The sequence below is a fragment of the Sarcophilus harrisii genome, chromosome 4, assembly GCF_902635505.1.
Source record: "Sarcophilus harrisii chromosome 4, mSarHar1.11, whole genome shotgun sequence".
Lineage (NCBI taxonomy): Eukaryota > Metazoa > Chordata > Mammalia > Dasyuromorphia > Dasyuridae > Sarcophilus > Sarcophilus harrisii.
The window spans coordinates 95,516,329-95,537,592 of NC_045429.1; the positions used below are offsets into that span (position 1 = coordinate 95,516,329).

Sequence of the window (21,264 nt, forward strand, 5' to 3'; positions counted from 1 at the left end):
CCTTGCATGGTTTGTTTTACATCCTTCCCAGGAGAGGAGTCTGCTTGATGGGTTCCAGATGTGGTAAGGCACAGCTGAAACTTGAGCAATAGGTCCCAGATGTTGACTCTGTGGTGGGATGAACATTTGGAGAAGCTGGAAGGACCAAATACTAGTGCTAGAAAAGTATGTGCTTGTTTGGAGAGACACCCAGAGAACCGAGACAAACAGAGACACAGAGATTCCTCTGGGGAATCCTGGAAAGCTGTTCCTAATCAACAGTCTTGGGTTCATATTTCAGTTTTTGTCACAGACTCATTATACGGCAGCTCATCTATTCTCTTTGGACTGCAAATTGCTCATCTATAAGTAATGGTAGAAAGAGCATAGTGTTTGGACACCAAAAGAACAGGATGACTGGGGGAGGCAGAAGGGGTGATGGTTAAAACTCTTTTCTACTTTTTTTCCTCCCAATGGGATCCTCAGCAAGTCCCTTTCTGGGCCTCAGTTTACTCATCTCTAAAATGAGGGAATTGGACTGGATGACCTCTGAGATCCATTAAAACTGTTAGGACCTTTGTGAACTTGAGCAAGATCTCTCTCTGAACCTGTTTCTTCATCTGTAAAATACATTTGGACTAGATGAATTCTCAGGTTCCTTGCAATTCCGGGATCTGTAACCCTACAAATCTATGCTCTCATAGATGCCAAAACTTCTTTCTGTTTTTACACTAATCTCTCATAGAAGAGGATTCAGCAGATCCTGCAGCCCTTTCCTAGCTCCTCTGTGCTGGTCACACTTGTGATTCAGTTACTCAGTAAACTGGGTGTTCCCTGTGGGCAGAACTCTTAGCTAAGGCCACAAGTCAGAGGGTTAGAATGACTATTAGTGGTCATTCCATCCTGCCCAGATCAGAGACTTGCCAAGAAAAGACGGCTAGCAAATAGAAATCCTAGGATCTGAACCCAAGCCACGGGGCATACTTCCCATGAAAAAGGAGTAGATTCCATTCTGCCTTAGGGAGTTCCAAGTCCTACGTCTCCTGTCCTCAGGGAACATCCAGATTTATTGACTAGTTTGTGCTTAATGAATCTCTTATTCCCAACTTCTTAGCAAGATTCTTGTGCTCTTGATAGTGGTAGTGGTTAAAGGGAAGGAGAAAGTTGTAGTGGAGACTGGAGGGAGGAATCTACTAAAGTAATTTAAAATGGTTCCCTGATATATTTGCATTTAATGAGGGGTTCTCCGGGAATCTGAGGGTTCAGATCTAAAGGAAAAAGTAACGGTGGTGGAATTGCAGACACTTTGACAGATTGTGTATGTGTGTGTGTGGGGGTTGTGTGGATAGAGCATTTAGGCTAGAGTCGGGGTGACCAGAGTTCAAATCCAGCCTCAGACACTTATTAGCTGTGTGACCCTGGACAAATCACTTAATCCTGTTTTGCCTCAGTTTCCTCATTTGTAAAATGGGCTGGAGAAGGAAATGGCAAATTACTCCAGAGTCTTTGATGAGAAAACCCCAAATGAGTCATAAGAATGACTGAAAATGCTCAAACAACTCCAACAAGGAGGGCTCCCTTGACCATCTTTAATCATATCCTTACATGGATGGCCCTTTAAGAGGCTATAATTCTACTGGATGTCAGCACTGTGAGAGTTCTTAAAGATCTTTTAGATACAGCTTGGTGGTAGAGTGCATAAAGCATGGTAATTGGGAATCAGAAAAACACCAGATTTAAATCCTGCCTCAGACACTTACTAGCTGGGACTCAGGTCAAGTCCAAGTCCCTTCACCTCTGCCTGCTTCAGTTTCCTCATCTGTAAAATGGAATCAGTTATCATCAATCCTTCCAGGATTTTTGTGAGGATCAAATGAGTAAAATGTAAAGTGTTTAGCAAACTTAAGAGCTATACAAATACTCATAATTATTATCTAGTCTGACCCTTTTATTTTATAGAAGAGGAAATAGACCCTGGAAGGTTTGTAGATCCCAGGACCATCATTTTAGATCTGGAAGAGACTTTGGAAGTAATTAAGACTCATTCCTTAATAAATAAGAAAACTGAGACCTAACGAGTTACCTAAGATCACAGTAAAATTTAAGTGGCAGAGTAATGATTTGTTTATTGGGGGAGGAGAAGCAATTAAGGTTAAGTGACTCATCCAAGATCACACACACAGCTAGTAAGTGTCCAACACTAGATTTGAAATCAGGTCCTTCTGACTCCAGGGCTGGTTCTATCCAGTGTGCCGCCTAGCTGCTCCCAGAGCCAGGATTTAAATCCATTTGTCTTATTTCAAGCCCAGTGTTCTTTCCCCTGTAGCACTCTGAAGAGGATCTCAAACATTTATTGAGTCCCTACCACATATTCAGGGCACTAAGCTCCTTGAAGATACACATCTACGTGAAAACAAGTGTGAATAACATGCTAAGAACAATTGATATACTAATATACAAAGAATTTTATAAATATCATTTCATTTTATCCCCTACAACAGCGCCGGGAGGTAAGTGCTATTATTATCCCCATTTTACAGATGAGAAAACACAGTGGTTAATGGACTTTACTCTGTGCTCCAAGTCACAAAGCTTGCAGATGTTTGAGCTTATGTTTTCCTGAATGCCAAGTTCAGTGTTCCATCCACTGTACTACCTATTTGTCTTTCACCCCAATGATATGGCGTAAGCTGGAATGCTTGGGAAGCCTGGAGGGAGCAGGGCAATCGGAGAGGGCAGTAAGTGTTCAGGGAAGGCTTTGTGGAGGGAGAGCGGGAGGGAGGAAGGGAACTTGGAGCTCTCTCAGTCTGGTTCTTGGTCTGCTGTATTTGCTGGTTTCATTCCCTGTCTATGAGGCAATGAGAAGTATGGAAAGAATGCCAGTCTTGGAATCAAGAGAGACCTGTGTTCGGATCTCCCCTTAAACACTCTTTTGGGCAAGTCACACTCTCTGCAAGCCTTAGTTTCCCTATTTGTAAAATGGGGATGTAAAATTTACATTTGTAAAATATAATATGGTACCTACCTCACAGGATCATTTTGAGCATCAAAGGAGCTAATGTATATAAAACATTTTATAGAACTTATAGGATTATATAAATACCAGCTATTCTTATTATTCCACATGATGTCATCCTTCACTTAAACTGCCACCCAGAATTCAGCCTTAGGATGAGAGGGAAGGAAAAATCCTTGATTTTTTCAAGGTTGAGTTCTGATTATAAAAGAATTGCTTCCCTTTAGGGGGTGATGGTGATCAAGATGGGAGGGTACCTCAGTTTCCGCCCCACCTCCACACACATACTCACTTTTAGCACGAGATAGCCTTTTAGTTCCAAGAAAGGGATAGAAAAGAGGAGACTTTGCCAAATTGTCTGAAAATAATCAGGCCAGGGGAAAGAAGGCTGTTCTTTCCAAATAGAGCTCTTAAGGTAAAGCCAATATGGTTCAAAAAAAAATCCAACTTACAGAGCCCAGAGTTGATGAGGAATCGAGCCCTGGAATCTTCTCCCAAGGTATCTTTCATTCAGTCATAATTAGCTCCACTCTCATGTCACCTTGGGGAAATCCTTCTTTCCGCCTATAATCCAAAATTTGCCCCCAATCAGTGTATGAGGCAACAGCTGCAGAGCATTTTGTAAACATAAAGGATGATGTAGATGGCAAGTCATTTTTTTAAAATGTCCTTTTACTTGCCCTTTCCCAGCTGCTCCACTACTTCAGAAGGCAGCAGATTTGTTTACAGGTGCCATTCATTCTCCATTTCCACAAGGTCCTACTTGAGAAATGTCACAAGTTTCTAACACTCTGGGGAAGAGTATCATTCCCCAGTATATCTCCTGACAAAGATGAGGGATTTCTCCTCATACATATGTGCAGCCATGGTGTCACAGGTTATCAGTCAGAAGGGACCTCCGAGGTCAACTTCTCCAGATTCGCACACCAGAATAGCATCTATCCAGCTCATTGAAGACTCCAATGGAGGAAGGTGTGGCTAGGAGGTGAAGTGGATAGAGCACTGGGCTTGGAATCAGCAAGAATCATCTTTATGAGATCAATCTAGCCTCATTCACTAGCTGTGTAATCCTGAACAAGTCACTTATCCCTATTTGCCTCAGTTTCCTCAACTGTAAAATGAGCTAGAGAAGAATATGGCAAACCACTTTGGTACCTCTGCCAAGAAAACACCAAAAGGAGTCACAAAAAGTCAGACATGACTGAACAACAACAAGAAATGGAGGAAGTCCAGTCTCCTTGGAGTATAGTTCTACTTTTGGACAGCTCTAATTTTAGGAAGTGTCTCCTGACATGAAATTTAAATCTGCCTCGGTAAATTCCATCCATAGTACGCTTAGTTTTCTTTGCCCTTTGGGGCCAAGCAAAATAATGCTAATAATTTTTCCATATGATTGACCCACAATTATTTGAATATATTTTTCATGTCCCTGTCCCCATAAAATCTTTCTCTCTCCAGATAAAACACTCCTACTTCCTGGACAAGTATCAGCCTCTGCCTGCCTCAGTTTCTTCAACTTTAAAGTGGGGATATTAATAGCACCTACCTCTCAGGATTATTGTGAGGGTCCAACTAGATAACATTGTTTTTTAAAAGATCACTTAGTATAATAATAGTACTAACTATGTAGTAGATTCTTAATAAACACTTGTTCCTTTCTCTTCCCCCTTTTAATCAGTCTTCATCTGGTATGAAGTCAAGTTCTTTTCCTTTCTGGTCATTCTAATCTGGAAACTCTCCAGTTTATATATGTTCTTTCTAGAATATGGATCCCAGAACTGAGCACAGATCTGTAGAAAGTGTCACCTGGGAACAATAAAGTTAGACATCATCATCATCATCATCACCGTCACCATCATCATCATTTATATAGAATTTACTATGTGCCACACACTATGCTAAGCACTTTATAATTATTACCACATTTGATCCTCCTACAATCCTGGGAGGCATTCTTCCAATTTTAGAGTTCAGGAAACTGAGGCAAACAGATTAAAGGACACACCTGAGTTCATACAACTAGTCAAAGGTCAGATTTGAACTCGGGTATTCCTGTTTTCTACCATTTTGCTACTTCACCTCCCTAATTCTAGACATTAATTTTATGTTGCTATTCTGGCTCAGACCCATGATTTCTTTGATGTTGCTCAGTTCTCCAATGAAGAATTGTCAACTTATCTGCAGCTTGTGGTCTTAAAGTGTCATCTGAGGCACTAAGAGGCCCCTTTAAATCCAGGTCCACCAGATTTTTAGCCAGCCCTCTCGCTGCCCTGCCATACTGGTTTTCTCTTTATGCCTTGGCAAGCCTGGGAAGCAGGTGTGTTTTGTTTCCAAGACATCTTCTTAATTCCTTCATTTCTCCTTTCTATGTGCTACAGGACCTTTAATAAGTTACTTCTCTGGACTTCGGTTCCCTCTTTGGAAAAATGAGGGACTGGATTGTAAATCCAAGGAACAGATTGTATCTTTTACCTAAACTATTGATCTTCCCCAGTGCTCATCCCAGTGTTCTGTACAAAGGAAGGGTTTAATAAATCTTTGTTGAATGAACACTATGAAGTGATCAATCTCTAATTATTGTAAATGAATGAGTCCCTAGTTTCTTTTTAGCTTACTGCCATTGGCTCTCTGATTAGTCAATTGCTTAAGCATGACTGATGGGAGAGATGGGCTTCAGATGGAGATTATGTGGGAAAAATATCAGGGTTTTATGTTGGGTTTGATCTCATTGAGTTTTGTTCCCTAATATGTAAAATGGGATAGTTACTTTATGAAGTTATTAAGGGGAGTGAATGGAATGATACAGATCAAAGCACTTTGGGAACTGAAAAGCCCTATATGAAAATAAGAAATCCTTTTTGTCATTAGGCATTGTGCTATAGGACATTAATGTCTCAATATAACCTATTGACCTAGATTGAGCAGAGCTATGATTGGCTCAAGATGCAGAATGAGACATATATTTTTTGGAGATGGTCCATATGGGAATTTATTTTGTTTTTATTTTTGTTTTTCCTCAGTGGTGCAGGGGAGTTGAAATTGAGAGAAAACAGATATCTGTCAATTAAAAATAATTAATTTTTAAAGAAAAAAATCTGCTCTGAGGTCTAGCCATTGGGCGGGGCTATATGACCCTCCAGAGTTCAAGATTGGAAAGCTTAAAGCTACACTATTCCAAAACCTAGTGAATGTTGATATTTAATGCGTAAATTGGGAGAAAGAGAGAATCTGCTGGTTCATCCACAATAGACAGGCAGGATTTGCTGTGTTGTGTCATGTCATGGCAAGAGTGCTGCATTTGGTGTCAAAGGAAGGACATGGGTTCAAATTTCTGCATTGCCTCTTGCCACTTGGGTGATCTTGGGTGAGCTGAGCAGCATTTCCCTCCTCGGTAAAATGAGGGCCTTGGATTAGCTGAGCTTTCAGGTGCCTTCCAACTTTAAATTCAATGAGCTCTGGACAAGATGCTCCCACCTCCTAAGCAGCTCCAGTGCTGAGAGACTGGGCTTTGCTATAGAAGGCAGAGGGGTGGGGTGGGAGAAGGGGGGCCTTCTGCCCCTTTTAGAAGGCCCCCAGGATTCACTTCTGATTTGCAGGTGCCAGCGTGCTCTCTGCCAGGAGCTGTCTCTCCACCTGGCAGGCACTGGGTCAGAGCTGTTGGTCCCTTCAGGCAACCAACGGCTTCTACCTGGATTCTTTCCCTCCCTTACTATTCCCCCCCCAAAAAATAGAAAGAAAGAAAGAAAAGAAACCCAACCATTTAAACTCTGATTGCTCTTTTCCAGTTTTAACATTTGCCTCCCTTCCCTCCCTAACCTTGCCTCCTACTTACCCCCACTTACACCCCACTAAGCCAACAAGCATTCTCCCTTCATCCTAGCACTCACTCTCTAACTTTTTCTCTGAGGCAAGGAGAAAGAATGGGCTGCAATTGTGGATCCCCCTCCTAGATACCGGGAGGGCCAGGTATTGGGGATTATGGAAAGAAAGACAGACAGTGGTATGGGGAGGAAAAGGAGACTGGACACCTGGGGTCCTCTTCTGTCCCTGGGATCACAGGTTGTTTTCTTCCCCATCAGTGTCTTAGCTTCATGGGATCAAAAAATTTAGAAGCCAAAGGACTCTTGAGTCCCCCCTCCCCATTTTACAGATAAAGCAGAACCAAGGGAAATAACTGCAGTAAGGTCTCTCTGGGAGAAGAACCAGGGTTTACACCAGTTCTGGTCACTGCAGATCCATCATACAGCCCATTTCTCACTCGCCACCTGGAATCAGCTTCTCCTCCGGAGGCAGCCACCCTTGCCTAGGGGGCTTGTAATCCTACATTACACTCTGATGCAGTATAGCCCGAGATACTCACTGAAAAAATAAGAGGACAGTGTATAATTCCTCCTTGAAACGTTCTTGTTCCTCTCTATTGGCCTTTTATCCTACAATACACTATGATGCAGTTTTCTGTGATGGATTCAAGTGGTGGTCTATTATAAGCATGAGATCTTTTTCCTTCTTCGTTTCAAATTTAAACAAAAAATGGATGAAATTTTCCCCTCTGGAAGCAACCTAGTGCAGAATGTGTAAAGTAGAAGAAATATACCCTTGATTAGTCTCTGAAGCCTTCATTATTGTCAAGTATTATCAATATTACCCATCCGTACATGGGGAAATAATTATTTCACCAATTTGCTAGTTTCTTGCAAGAATCACACAACATGTTAAACTCTTACATTGTTAAGTCTTTTATTAGCTGTGCCCAACTCTTCGTGACCCCATTTGGGGTTTTCTTAGCAAAGATAATGGAGTGATTTGCCATTTCTTTCTCCAGCTCATTTTACAGACGAGAAAACTGAGGCAAGCAAGGTTAAGTGACTTATCCAAAGAAGTCACACAACTAGTGTCCGAGGCTAGATTTGAATTCAGAAAGATGAGTCTTCCTGATTCCAGATCTGACACTCTATCTAATATTCCTATTATTATTATTGATTAAAATAAAGACAGTTGTTGGCTCTGCTAGATCAATCAAAATCTAATACTATCGATTTTCAATTCTGGGGGAAATAATTAGTACTATATTAAATGTTATATTTTTTAAAGAGCACAAGGAGGAATTCACCAAAAATTGGACACCACTGCAAGAAGCTGTTAGTTCTGTCCCAGTATCTCAAAGCAGGTCAAGTCTTTTGTCCCAATCATCTCCTGGAGAGGACTGTCCAGCCCCTCTTCAAAATCTCAGGATATGAAGTTTTCATCACTAGTTAGTAAAATAGAAAGAGCACTGAACCAGAGGTACTGAGTTCAAATTTGACCTCAGACCCTAGTTTTGTGATGTTTGGCAAGTTACTTAACCAGTCTACCTCGATTTCCTAATTGTAAAATGGGGATAATAATAGCACCTATCCGTATGGTTGTTGTAAAGATTAAATGAGATCATATTTGTAAAGTGTCTAGCATAGCCTTTCCTTCCTTCTTTGTTTTGGTCGTAGTCTTTAAATTTCTTCTTCTTGCTGTCTAATCATAACCTTTTCTGCTTCAGCTTACCCTTCCCAGCTTCTCATTCGAGTTTTGGGAAGAATTTATGTCTAGGAAAGTGGCTCCCACCATTCCTGGGCTTCCTTCCTTTATATGGCTAGCATGATGGCAAGCTACTCCTTGGGGTGTAGAGGAGAGAGGGGGGAGGCCCCCATATCCTGCACTCCCTCCTTCCCTCCCCCAGGCCCGGGAATCATGAAGGAGGAGTTTGGCAGAAATGTTTGCCTGGGGCCTGAGCAAGCCAGCACTGGCCTGTGGGGTCCCTGCTAATCTGCCCAATTACCACAGGTAGGAATCATAATCAGGAATCACTTAAGGAGCAGGAGCCCACTTGGAAGAAAGAGAAGGGCTGTTGGGGGCTGTGGACTTTTTTTTCAAGCTTTAATTGGTATAATTGTTCTCGCCTTCCTGCCAAGTAAGATTCTGTCTGGATAAACTCTCCTGCCTGGGGGAAGGAGCTTCCCCAAGAAAAACTTTTAGCCAAAGACACAAATCTTTCTGCTCCGGGGAGGCTGGCTCACCTTCCCACCCTCAGGAGAGAGGGGCTAGGCCCCTCATGGTGAGCCGTTCCCAAGGGGCCATGCATGGGGCATGTGCCCAGGGACCTTGGAGGAAATGTGTACTTCCTAACCTCTCCGAATGTCAGTTTCTTCATCTGTCAAATAGGGATAATAACAGCACCTACCTTTTAAGGTTGATTCGAGAATCAAATAAGACAACATGTAAACCTTAATTAGCACCATCTATAAATGCTAGCTATTGCTCTTATTGTTATCCTTGGCTCAGGGGGCTGAAAGAGTTGCAAGGTGAGTTTTGTGGAGGCACTTTGCAGGCCACCAAACCAGATAGGGCAATCTTATGTTCTATGTTTTCCAGGATAATCCCAATACTTCATGCAGATCCATATTTCAGTGCCTTCCAGGATGGGAGGTGGGTGTGTCCAGGAAGCATACTTTTAACCTAGTTTTGTTGGATGATACATCCCAATTCTTGCCTCTGAAACTCTGGTTTTAATATGGGGTGAAATCTACATAGTCTACATAGTCAGAACAGTTGCTCAGGATGCCTGATGATTATGGTAAACATCTGGTACTGGTGACTTCCCAAAGGCTGGCTCTAGAGACTTTGGCCTGGTGGCTCTGGTTCTTCAGTTGAGTTCAATTCATCAGATATCTATTTCTAGGAAGTAGGTGGCTCAGAGGAAAGAGCACTGGGCTTAGAGTCAGGAAGACTCATCTCCTTGGGTTCGAATCTGACCTCAGAACTAGCTGTGTGACCTAGGGCACTGAACTGTTTCCCTTTCCACTCCAGTATCTTTGCCAAGAAAACCCCCAATGGGATCACAAAGAGTCAGACATGACTGAAAAATGACTAAACTACAATAGCAGCAAACCTACAACTTTGTACTCCAGCAGTGCACTAGGTGCTGGGAATAAAACCACAGAAATGACAAAGCAGCCCCTGCCCTCAAGAAGATTACTTCTGAATATTCAGTCAACTGATTGTCCATCCCTATTGCCCTCAAGGTAGTCTAGTCTCACAACTCTTAATAATCTTGGAAGAGGAACAGCCACACCAGGAGGGGAGATGGACCTTTTAAATTCTTCATCCTTTCTCCTCTACTCCTGCTTCATTCCGTATCCAAGCTGCCTGAGGTCTGCCCTTAGATTTCCTAATGGCTACTCTGTGATTTCTTCCACCAACTCTTACCCTAACCCCAGTACAAAACATATACCCCCATGCCCCACACTCAATCCCCCCCCCCCCACATACACACATCATTTTTAGTGTTTATGTGATTGGCAACAAATTTCCAAGGCTTTAAGCATCTTATACTTCAATGGATTTGGGATTTTATCAATGAGGGAATTCCTTTCTTTGGTGAGTTGTAGGTAGCCCTTGTTTCCAGTGCACTTTTTGTTTACTTTATTCCACTCAATTCACTCACTGAAAGTTTTACTCTGGTTCATTTATTGTTTCATGGATGCCAGATTAGTATCAGAACTGCCCTTCTAAAATCTTTCATCTTTGCTACATATTAGCCCACTTCTTTTTCTGATTTTATATGCCATAGATCAGGCATCTTAAACTTTTTCCACTTGGGACACTTTTTCACCGGAGAAATTTTTTTCTGATCCTCGTTATATATATAGACAAATCAAATATTTACTGATAATAAGTCATAATTTTTCAACCCTCTCATTCAGTTATGATTCACCATATGGGATTTTGAACCACAGTTTGAGAAGCTGGGTCATAGATTCTGTCATCATATCATTTTTGGTACTCGAGTCATCACTGATAATGTGCTAATTCATAACCAAATTATAAACCACCAGGAGAATATTGGTGTTTAAAGGATAAGCGTTTGTGTCATGGAGTTGTTTGGGATTTTTTTTAAAGTTCTGTGCAGTTTTCCCAATTTGATTTTGCCTGATCTCTTAATCCTGTTCAATTATGCGCCCAAATTGTTGTCCATCTGTACCATCTGTCCAAGAGCGGTACTGATGGAATAATTCAGCAAGTTGTGCTTACTGAGTTGTCACACCTTAAGTAACGTGGATTCTTCTACTTGGTTTTCCCTGTGTCAATTGCTTGGCCAATATCTTTGAACTGACTGTGGATTACATTTAGTAAAGCTCCAAATCATTTCAGAGCTTAATGGAATCAGCATGTCATCCAAAAAAATGGAGCATCTTTAGAGCTTTTGTTAGTAAAGAATTCCTCTTCTTCCTTATTATTACCTCATTTGTTCTTTACAATAATCCTAGAAGGTAAGTGCTGTTATTATCCCCATTTTACAGATAAGGAAACTGTGGCAGACAATTTGAGTGACTTTCCCAGGATCACACGGTAATATCTGAGGCTGTATTTGAACTCATCTTCTTCTATCAGATTTAGAAGGGGACACCTAGTCTAGCCTTTCCCTGAAAGAGAATTCGCCAAAAAATGGATCATTCAACCTGAAGATCTCTAATAAAAGTAATCCAAGGCAACTCACCCCATTTTCTCTGCCTTCTGTGTTTATCCCCATTAAAACCTCACCAGGTACAAGAAGCCTTTTCTGATCTGTCTTAATGCTAACCTTTTCCCAGAGATTATCTCCAGCCAAACCTGTCTGTATCTTGGTTGTGTAGATTTATTGATGTATTGTCTCCTTTGATTGACTGTGAGCACCTTCAGAACAGGGATTCCCCCTCCCTATTTTTTTTATATTCCTAGCCCTTATTACAATGCCTGGCACACAGTAGGTGCTTAATAGATGCTTATTATCTTTTGGAACAGGTTCTTTTTTTTTTTTTTTGTACTTTGTTCTCAGACAACTCAGACAACTCTTCTTCATGCTTTTTCCTCACATCCTCAGATAGAGGCTCCTGGGGAGAGATGAAGATACTTTCAAGTCACACATCATGGGGTGATAGTTGTTATAGCAGGCTGCATCCTCAGCTTGGGAAATGAATTTCTTGTCTCTGATATTCTGATGTATGTCTTTCTTAGGTTGGGAGTTTCCAGGGAGCATAAACTGGGTTTATCCAACAATTTGAACCCGGACCTTAATCAGCAACCTTTTGCTACCATGCATTTGAGTTTTACTGATACTATTCTATTCTCTTCCTCCCAGGCGTCTGGATGCCAACATCATCTCTGTGGTCCCCGAGAGAAGCTTTGAGGGGCTCTCCTCCCTCCGCCACCTGTGGCTCGATGACAATGCCCTCCCAGAGATCCCCATCAGAGCTCTCAACAATCTGCCCTCCTTGCAGGCCATGACCTTGGCCCTCAATCGAATCCGCCTCATTCCCGACTATGCCTTCCAAAACCTTTCCAGCCTTGTGGTGCTGTAAGTTACTCTTTCTCTCCTCCTACCCTGGAGAACTGTTTTTGGGCTGGGGTATATAAGTTTGCCATACAACAGGGGTTCTTAACCCTTTTTGTATCATGGGTCCTTTGGCAAACTCCTTTTCAGAATAATTTTTTAAAATGCATAAAATAAAACATATGGGATAACAAAGAAAATCAATTATATGGAAATATAGTTATTAACATATTTTTGAAAACCCATAGATTCCAGGTTAAGAACCTCTGTTCTAGAGTCTAGTTATAATTTTGACCGGGAAACAGACAAATGGGTAGGGAGACCATTCAGGGAATTAATATTTAACTTAACTGTTGCATCATGGGCACCTTAGGTAAGTCAATTTAACTATATAAGCCTCAGTTTCCCCTCAATTAAGAGGTGAGAATCATCACTTTGTTGATCTACCTCCAAATTTTTATGAAAACAAATGAGAGGTTTTAAGAGGAATTTTTTAAATGAGGATAAATGAAAGGAAATTTTTAAAAGTGCTTTGAGCTCCTTGGGGAAAAAAAAAAGAGTGACATGAGTAGAAGGTAGTATTACACTAATATTTGGCTACCAGAGAGTCTAGCTCAGTTCCTGAGGAGAAAGAATAATCATACTAAACTGATTTGGGCATAAATAGAAAAATAAAACCTGCTGCCTTTTCAGTGCCTCAATCACTGGAAAGGTCTGAGTAGAGACTTAGGGGAACTGTGTGTATAGGGGCTGTGTGTATGTGTAAGGGTAGAATACTTTGTGAGATGAGTAGATAAACTATGAGATCTCTAAGCTCCCTTCTACAGAAGAAAAGAAAGCAGAAAATAAGCATTTATTAAGTGCTAAACCAATTATGCACAGCTAGGTGGCTTAGTGGATCCAGCCTCAGAAACTTCCTACCTGTGTGACTTTGTACAAGTCACTGCCCAAATGACAATCACTCTGGTATCATTGTCAAGAAAACCCAGTAGACAGAAGTCCATGGAGTCATGAAGAGTTGACCGTAACTGAAACAGCTGAATAACAACAGCCCTACTATGTGTCAGGCATGTGTCAAGCATTTTACAAATATTATATTATTTAATCCTCACAACAACCAGGAAAGGTGGTGCTATTATTACCCCTAATTTACAATTGAGGAAACTTAGACAAGATAAGTACCTAACATAGCTATTAAGAATTTGAGGCTGGATTTGAACTCAGATTTTCCAGAGCCCAGACCCCATGCTTTATCCACAGCATCACCTAGCTACCTCAAAGTGAGGCTTTGTGGCAAAGGAGGAATTCTTTCTCTCCCCAGAAAACAACACATCCCAACAATGTTTGGGGGAGAAATAAGGCTTTTTCAAGGTTCTGTCCTGGAAATCAGGCAAATTCATCTTCTTTACTTACTAAGCCTCAAGAAGCAATGCAAAGTCATCCTTTCTAATTACATGGCAAAGCCCGTCAGAGTAATTACCTGAGAGATAGCATCCCTGGCAGGAATTGGGGACTCAGGGTTAATTTTGTCTTCTCAATGGGAACTTTAGAGTGCAAATTAGTTTCCAGCTAATTGCTCTGAGTGATTGGTAAGTTCATAGAGCAATTACTAAGGGCTTGGAGGTCATGGGTAATTGCTTTCCCACACATGCTAATTGCTGAAGGAACATGGCCCCAGAGCACTGCCATTAGTGGCTCTTTCCAGTGACCACACACCCGACTCAGAGGAGTCACTGTTTATGGCCAAGTCCAGGTCCGGTTCAGGACCTGGGAATGAGGGCTAGATCTCGGACCCCTTTGAGAAATGGGAAATCTGAGGCACATAGTGGGTGAGACCAGAGTAATACTCTAGAGAGAAAATTTTAAAGCTGATATTGTTAACTGGATATGATAAGACTCTGGGAAATGGAGAGTAAAGTTTTGGACATATTGAGTTTGAGATGATGAAGGAAGATCTGAGTGGAACAACAATGTTCTTTAAGAGATGAAGAACACGGGGCTGAATGTGGGTGACAGATTAGGACCAGACTATAGATTCCTAAATCATTCTCTTAGAAAAAATGGCTGAAGTTATAAGTGGGCAAACGGAAGGAGTGTGGAAAGTAGGAAGAAGAAGATTGAAGACAGAGCCTTGGGGATATTTCCATGGAAACAGTCAGAGAAAGAAGAGGAACAGCGTAGGAATGTTTATGGATGTGGAAGATCATAGGCTCATAGAACTAAGAGAAACTTTTGAGATCAGTTAGTCTCAGGGGTCCTCAAACTACAGCCTGCGGGTCAGATGCAGCAGCTGAGGACGATTATCAGCCTCACCCAGGGCTATGAAGTTTCTTTATTTAAAGGCCCACAAAACAAAGTTTTTGTTTTTTACTATAGTCCGGCCCTCCAACAGTCTGAGGGACAGTGAACTGGCCCCCTATTTAAAAAGTTTGAGGACCCCTCTAGATCATATTTATAGATGAGAAAACTGAGACCTTCAGAGCTTTCGGAGGTACAATCAGTGTTACACTGGCTTCCTGAATTCAAAGTCAGTGTTCTTTTTGGGCCTCATTTTGCTATCTGTAAAATGTGGGAGTTGGATTTCTGAAGTCCTTTTCAGACCTACATCTCTTTTCCTCTGATCTGCTGTCCATTGTGATAGTGTTTTTCTTTTGTAAAATCTCAAAAAAGGCCACAATATTACAGAATACCATGACTTACAAGTGTAGTAGATTAAAGTGAGGGAGAATTATGCAAAATCACCAGACTCATCTGGATCTAGTGGCAATATACAGATCAGGATGATTGGATATAGCCTAAAATAGTTCAATGTCTTGAAAGCTAAATGAGGAGGTTCAAGAAGTGGGGGATGGTCAGTTCTTCAAAGAGGCCATATATGTGACTGGCCCCCAAACTGGAAAGCCAGAGATTGTCTCCCCTATTAAACTCCATTATTAATCTAAAACAAGGCTTGGATCTTCCTTATTGGACTGATAACATCCCAAAGACAGAGAATATGTCACCATTCCTCTGAGCCACCCCAATTCCAGTTTTCTCCAGTGTCTGAAAGTGTCACTCAGGCCAGTGGAGCAGTCTGGGACTGGCCCCTCTTAATTGAGACCTTTTTTAGGAAGGAGAAAAGTTTCCAGTATCCTCTATTAGCTTGGTGTCCTTTTTAAAAAAATGTCTGCCTCATCCTCAAGCTTATACTTCAGGCTGCTAATCAGTCAATCAGTAGACATTTATTTAATACCTACTATGTACCAGGCACTATGCTAAGCACTAGGATTCAGAGAAATTCAGCAGAAAATAGTCCCTTCTCTTAAGAAGCTCACAATCCAGTGTAGGAGACAACATTTAGAGACTGTGCAAACAGACTATATTCAGGATAAATAGTAGACAGATAATCAATCAACAGAGAGAAAGGGCTAACACTAAATCTGTCTAGAATGACCTCCTTCCTTTGTCCCTTTGGGTCTGTATAGAACCTACTCGTCTTTCAAGGCTCATTTCCAAGTGTGCTCTAAGCACTGATCTGCTTTCCTGAATTGCTATAGAATTTAACAGTCTGTCCCAGATAGCTTAGCACTTAATTATAGACTGGCTTGTATTGTTTTGTTATTTTGTGTGAGTAATCCTTGATGTTATACGCAATGGGTACTAAGCAGGGTGGGCTGGTGACTAGGGAGAGCAGGTCTCTGTAAAAGAGAGCCTTAAGGCTGTATTCTATCAGCTATCTCATCTCTCTAAATGGACAACTGTGAGAAGGCTTTGGTTGGGAGAGGGTCTTTCTCCTTTCTTCAGGAGAAAGTGTGTTGTCAGTCTATCACTCTTGAGAGAATCCCTCCATCAAATGGGTCTGTTGAAAAAAATCACAAAGTCCTACTTCTTGGTGACGGTGATCCCCCTTCTCCCCTCTCTACCTCTGCCCCTCCTGTTTGGTACAAGTAGAGGAGGGGTGCTGATATATCCACCATACTATTTTCTCAACTTTTTCTGTTCTCTGGGACTTGACTCATTTCTTCACACTTCAAATTGACATCTCTTTTTCCTTCCTATTTATAGGCATCTTCACAACAATCAAATCCAGCATTTGGGTACCAACAGTTTTGAGGGACTGCACAACCTGGAGACACTGTGAGTGCTTGGGCAGAGGCTGGGTCCCAGCCCATGTTGGGGGGAGGAGAGAGTGGGGAAAATAAGGAACAGAGGCGAACTGAGTCAGCATTGGGTACCACTCATGGCTTCCCTAAAGCTTCCAAACATCCAAGCATCCCTGCCATTGCTCTCTTGGGGAGGCCATTGGAAGTAAGGAGTCAGATCCATGTTCAGACAGCATGGCAGTGGAGAGTGGAAGCATGATATGTCTGGGTTATTCCCAGTTCCAGTAGAAGCCAATTGAAATGATGCAAATGATTTTTACCAAAGAGAGGGAGTGGCAAGGAGAAGCTGCAGGAATTGGGATTATCTGTCTTGAGAGACTGGAGGGAAGGTCTTGTCAACAATGACAATTTTTGAGTTTGGGAACATGGCTGCTGACAGTGGGAGAGGAATAACCATAAAAACCCAGGATGATTGGCCAGCCCTGATGCTCAGAGAAAAGATAAAGTAATGAATGAATGATGGCCCATTCAGTGCTATAAAAAGCTCCTGAGTTATTGACGCTTAAAATAACTATTATTTGCACATCATCTGGATGGAATTCATTTAAGGTCAAAATAAACCCCAATCTTCCCATCCTTTCCTCTGGGTGTCTGCCAATTCCAGTGGAACCATGCTGGGCTTGTCATGCTTAGGAGAAAAAAAAAGTGGTTGGGTTTCTTTGAGCAGTTCCTCCACCTCATCTGGGTCTCTTATTTGTTCCCATCTGGGAGTCTGGATGCCATTGCACAACTAGAAATCTCCTGCTAGAAAGAGGAGTGGAAGAAGGGGCCCCAGGATCCATCACATTAAGTGTCCTGATGCTATACAAGACTCATAGCAATAGTCATCCCTCTACCCTTTACCTGAAAAAGAAAGTTGAATTCCACTCTCCCCATTGATGTAAACTCCACTTGTGAAGTGAAAGTTTTTTCAGGAATTTGAAACAGCAAAGACTGAAAGACAAGCTTCAACAAGTCAGAGAAGTTTTATTTTGGCCAGGTCTCTTCTGCACTTCATCCATATCTGGGGTGAGAGGGGAAAGAAGAGCTAGGAAGTTGAGACTAAATTCCATGTGCTCCTTTTCTGCAGGTGGGACAAGTCTGGGGCATAGAAACCCAGGAGAGTGAAAATGGCCTTGGAGTCATCAGGCCTTAGTCATAATCCCAGTGTTGCTGCTTGCTTATAAGTGTGACCTTCCAGAATTCACTCAGTCTCCCTTCTGGAAAATGAGGAGAATGTGTTTGGTGACCTCCAAGTTCCTTCCAACTTGAAATCTTATGATTCTCTGAGTCCTCCGAAGCTCAGGCCAAAGCTGGAGAATTAGAAGAGAGGATATGTCTCCTTGCATCATGGAGCCATTAGGACTGAGTGGGCCTAGGGCGGCGTAGGAAAATGAGGCAGGAGGCAGGGGAACAGCATCAAGAGTTCTCATTTCTTGGGTGACCTTGTCAAAGTTCTTTTATTTCCATTTCCTCAGTAGTCATCCTGTCTCTCAGAACAGAATTCCTTAGAATAAAGTGCTTAAGGACCACTTGACATTAGGCAAATAGGAAGGATTCCAATCCCAATTTCTCTTTTGTCCTGAGGATGAGCCAGCTGAAGGGGGCAGGGGAAAGAGGAGGGCCATATAAGGATATATTGGATGAGGGACAGCAACTTCAGAAAGCCACCCACAGCAGCTGTTTCTTAACATCTGGGGCCCACTGCCTAATTCTCTCCCAATTAGCCTCTAGATTGCTGCTCCTAAATTGGCTAGTGCTAGTTTTATTACAGAGCAATCACCCCACTATTCCTTTCATCTGGGGCCCTCTCCACCCCTATTACTCCCACAAAGCTCAAGTACAGAACCCACTTTTCAGATTCAAAAAGAGAATGCATGAGATTTTCCCCATCTCTGAGCCTGAACCTCATCATCTTTTCTACCTTTCCTCTAAATCTTTCTATCCATCACTCTCACCAAATCTCCCCACCCCCACCCCAAACCAGCAATGACTTAAGGGGCCAATCTTTCCCCTAGCTTTTAAGGCTTCAATGCTTTTGATCTTCAAGAAAAAAGAGAAAAGTGTGCTCCTTTTTCCAGGTTGCTTGGGGCATTTGTTGGGGCCCCTAGCAGCTGAAGCAGATGTGGAAAGGGAGCAGAAACAATGTTCACACTTTTTAATTGTTGCCCAATTAGCCCAGTTCTATCTCTACCTCCTTTTTTCCTTTTCTTCTCTTTCTCTCTCTTTCTTTCTCCCTCTATTTCTCTCTATGTCTCTGACTCTCTGTGTCTCTGGCTCTATCTCTGTCACTTTCTCTGTCTATATTCCTCTCTCTGTTCCTCCTCCTTTCCCTCCTTTCCTTTCTCTCCTCCCTTCAGTTATCTCTCCTGAAGCTTTTCATGTAAGTTCTTCTTTGCTTCTCCTCTGGCCCAGCCTCCTTACATCTCTACCACTCACTCATCTCTCACCCCGACTCCAAGAGGGGAGGATCAAACCCCTGAGGGCTGAGCTGCGGTTTGGCTTCCCTTCCAGCTTCCTCCTAGGAGCCAGAGAAGGCACCCACCAGCTATTCCACCTCAGGGTGGGGTGGGGGAGGCTGGAAGGGGTCCTCTGCTTACACACACACACACACCCCACATGCATAGATACACTCAATTACCCCCCTCCACAAATCATACACACCCAACACACACGGACTCCCAGAAATACATACCACACACACACCATAGACACATGCGTACCACGTACCGCTCATTCAAAGGACACCCACGTATAACACCATACATACAACATAGACACATATGCTTGCCCACTCACCCCCACCCACCTTCCAAATGGGGCTAAGCATACTAATGTTTCTTCTGTTCCTCTGACAATGGAAGCAGCATTAGATCCCCAAAGTATCTTAGGCAGGAACACAATTGCCTTCTTAAAGACACTGGTCCTTTAGAGAAAGATAGGACTTCCTAGTTATAAGGCTGGGGGATGAGTAATCATCCTCCCCAGAATCATTCCAGTCTGTCCCAAGAAATGTCCCAAACATTAGCCTAGGGGGAAATTTCCCATACCCCCTCAGCTTGAAACAGACCTGCTCATTTTGGGAAACGACCCTAGAGCAGACAGGAGACACAACCCCTTGGAAGCGTAGCCCATCTCTATTTCTTCTGGAGTAGAGGGGTAGTTATAGAGAAGTTCCTCCAGAAGACCAAGGAGAAAAACAGGAGATGGAAAGAGGAGAGAGGAGAGAGGAAGCGAAAGGCTGTCAGTCTGACTCTGTTCTTGACAAAAGCAGATAACAGTGCTAATTCCAGCTGTTTGCACCTTCCACTTCATTTTGGTTCTTTGGGAAAACACATAGCTCATCCACAAGATGCAAACTTGTAGGCAAAGATCATGGAATCATATAGATCTGCAGGAAGGGATTTCCAGAGATCTATTGGTCCAGCCCCTTACCTCAAGGCAAACAAAAATAATAATAATAGCATTTATGTTGTCCATGTATAATCTGTGTCGCATTGCTTACCATCTCAGGGATGGGGGAAGGGAGAGGCAGAGAGAAAATTTGGAACTCAAAAAAAAAAAAAAAAGGCAAAAATTGTCTTTACATGTAATTAGGAAAAAATTATTTAAAATAATAATAGCATTTAAATAGCACCTGTTCTGTAGTAGGGATTGTACTAAACTCTTTTATCGTCTCATTTGATCCTAACATCAACTCTGGGAGATAGGTGGTAGCTTAGGTCACATTGGAACTCAGGTCTTCTTGATTCTACATCCAAAACTCTATCCACTGAGCCACCTAGCTGCCTCTGTGAGGAACCTGAAGTCTCTGAATGTTAAATGATTTGCTCTAGATTACACAGTTAATCCATGGGGGAACAGAGAATAAAAACCAGGTTTCCTGCCTTGTAATATTTATCAATTATTATATTTGATATTTATGCTATATATTTTTACATATGTTTATCTCCCCAATTAAAATACCCAAGACAATGACTATTTCATAATTATTAGATTAGTTATCTAATATATGACTTCCCAGTACCATACATTGGGAAACACTAGGAAGGGGAGTAATTATATTCCCTGGAGTATAGGAAGTGTTTTCCTTCCAGGAAGCTATAACCTAGTACCCTGCTCTGCATGGGGAGAATTGTGTTGTTTGAGGGTGATGTCTTGACTTTCAAGTGAATTGAATTCAAACAAGTCAGGGCAAAATTATAAGTCTTAATCTGTCCTCCAGAGTCATCAGAGTACAGGACTAAGACATGGGTCAGGACCACTGATGATGGCCACAGTGGGAGACCTTAGCTCTTTTAAATTAAAGTCTTCTCCAGGTATCAATCTGTCTGAGGCAACACCCATTTGGTAGTTAAAGGCTGAGTAAGAATTGTGGCAAATGATGGTCTAGTTTGCCTTCACAGAAGAATCAGTCTAAGAGGGGAAGACCCTCAGAGTTTCTGGGCAGAACAGAAAACAATTGCTATTTGCACTATATACAGAAGCAGGGGAATTAATGAAATGGTCTTGGAATAGTCATTCCTGCCAAAACAATGCTGTTGCTCAATAACACTGGCTCTCCCCAAGACTATCTAAGGTTGAAAATCAGGACAAAAACATCCGAACATCATCACAAATCCTGTTCATCTCACCTCCATTCCACAGGACCCATTCCTAGACCTCAGGGTTGAAAATTTGATGTCCTTTAGGCCTGAGATGGATGTGGGTACAGCAGAGACATGCATCTAACTAATAAGCCCTTCTTTCCTGGTCAGGCTGTCATCTTAGGGCCTTGTTATAGCCTTGTTAAATAAATCCAGCCCAAT

General features: G+C 42.1%; 1 protein-coding gene across 1 annotated transcript in view; it reads left to right on the forward strand.

Moving 5' to 3' along the window:
- The window catches only part of LGR6 (leucine rich repeat containing G protein-coupled receptor 6), a 153,504-nt gene that overhangs the window by 91,781 nt on the left and 40,459 nt on the right, over positions 1 to 21,264 (forward strand). The window contains exons 5-6 of the mRNA XM_031937137.1: positions 12,144 to 12,359; positions 16,380 to 16,451. Of these exons, the coding sequence (XP_031792997.1) occupies positions 12,144 to 12,359; positions 16,380 to 16,451 (288 nt within the window). The remainder of the gene's footprint in view (positions 1 to 12,143; positions 12,360 to 16,379; positions 16,452 to 21,264) is intronic.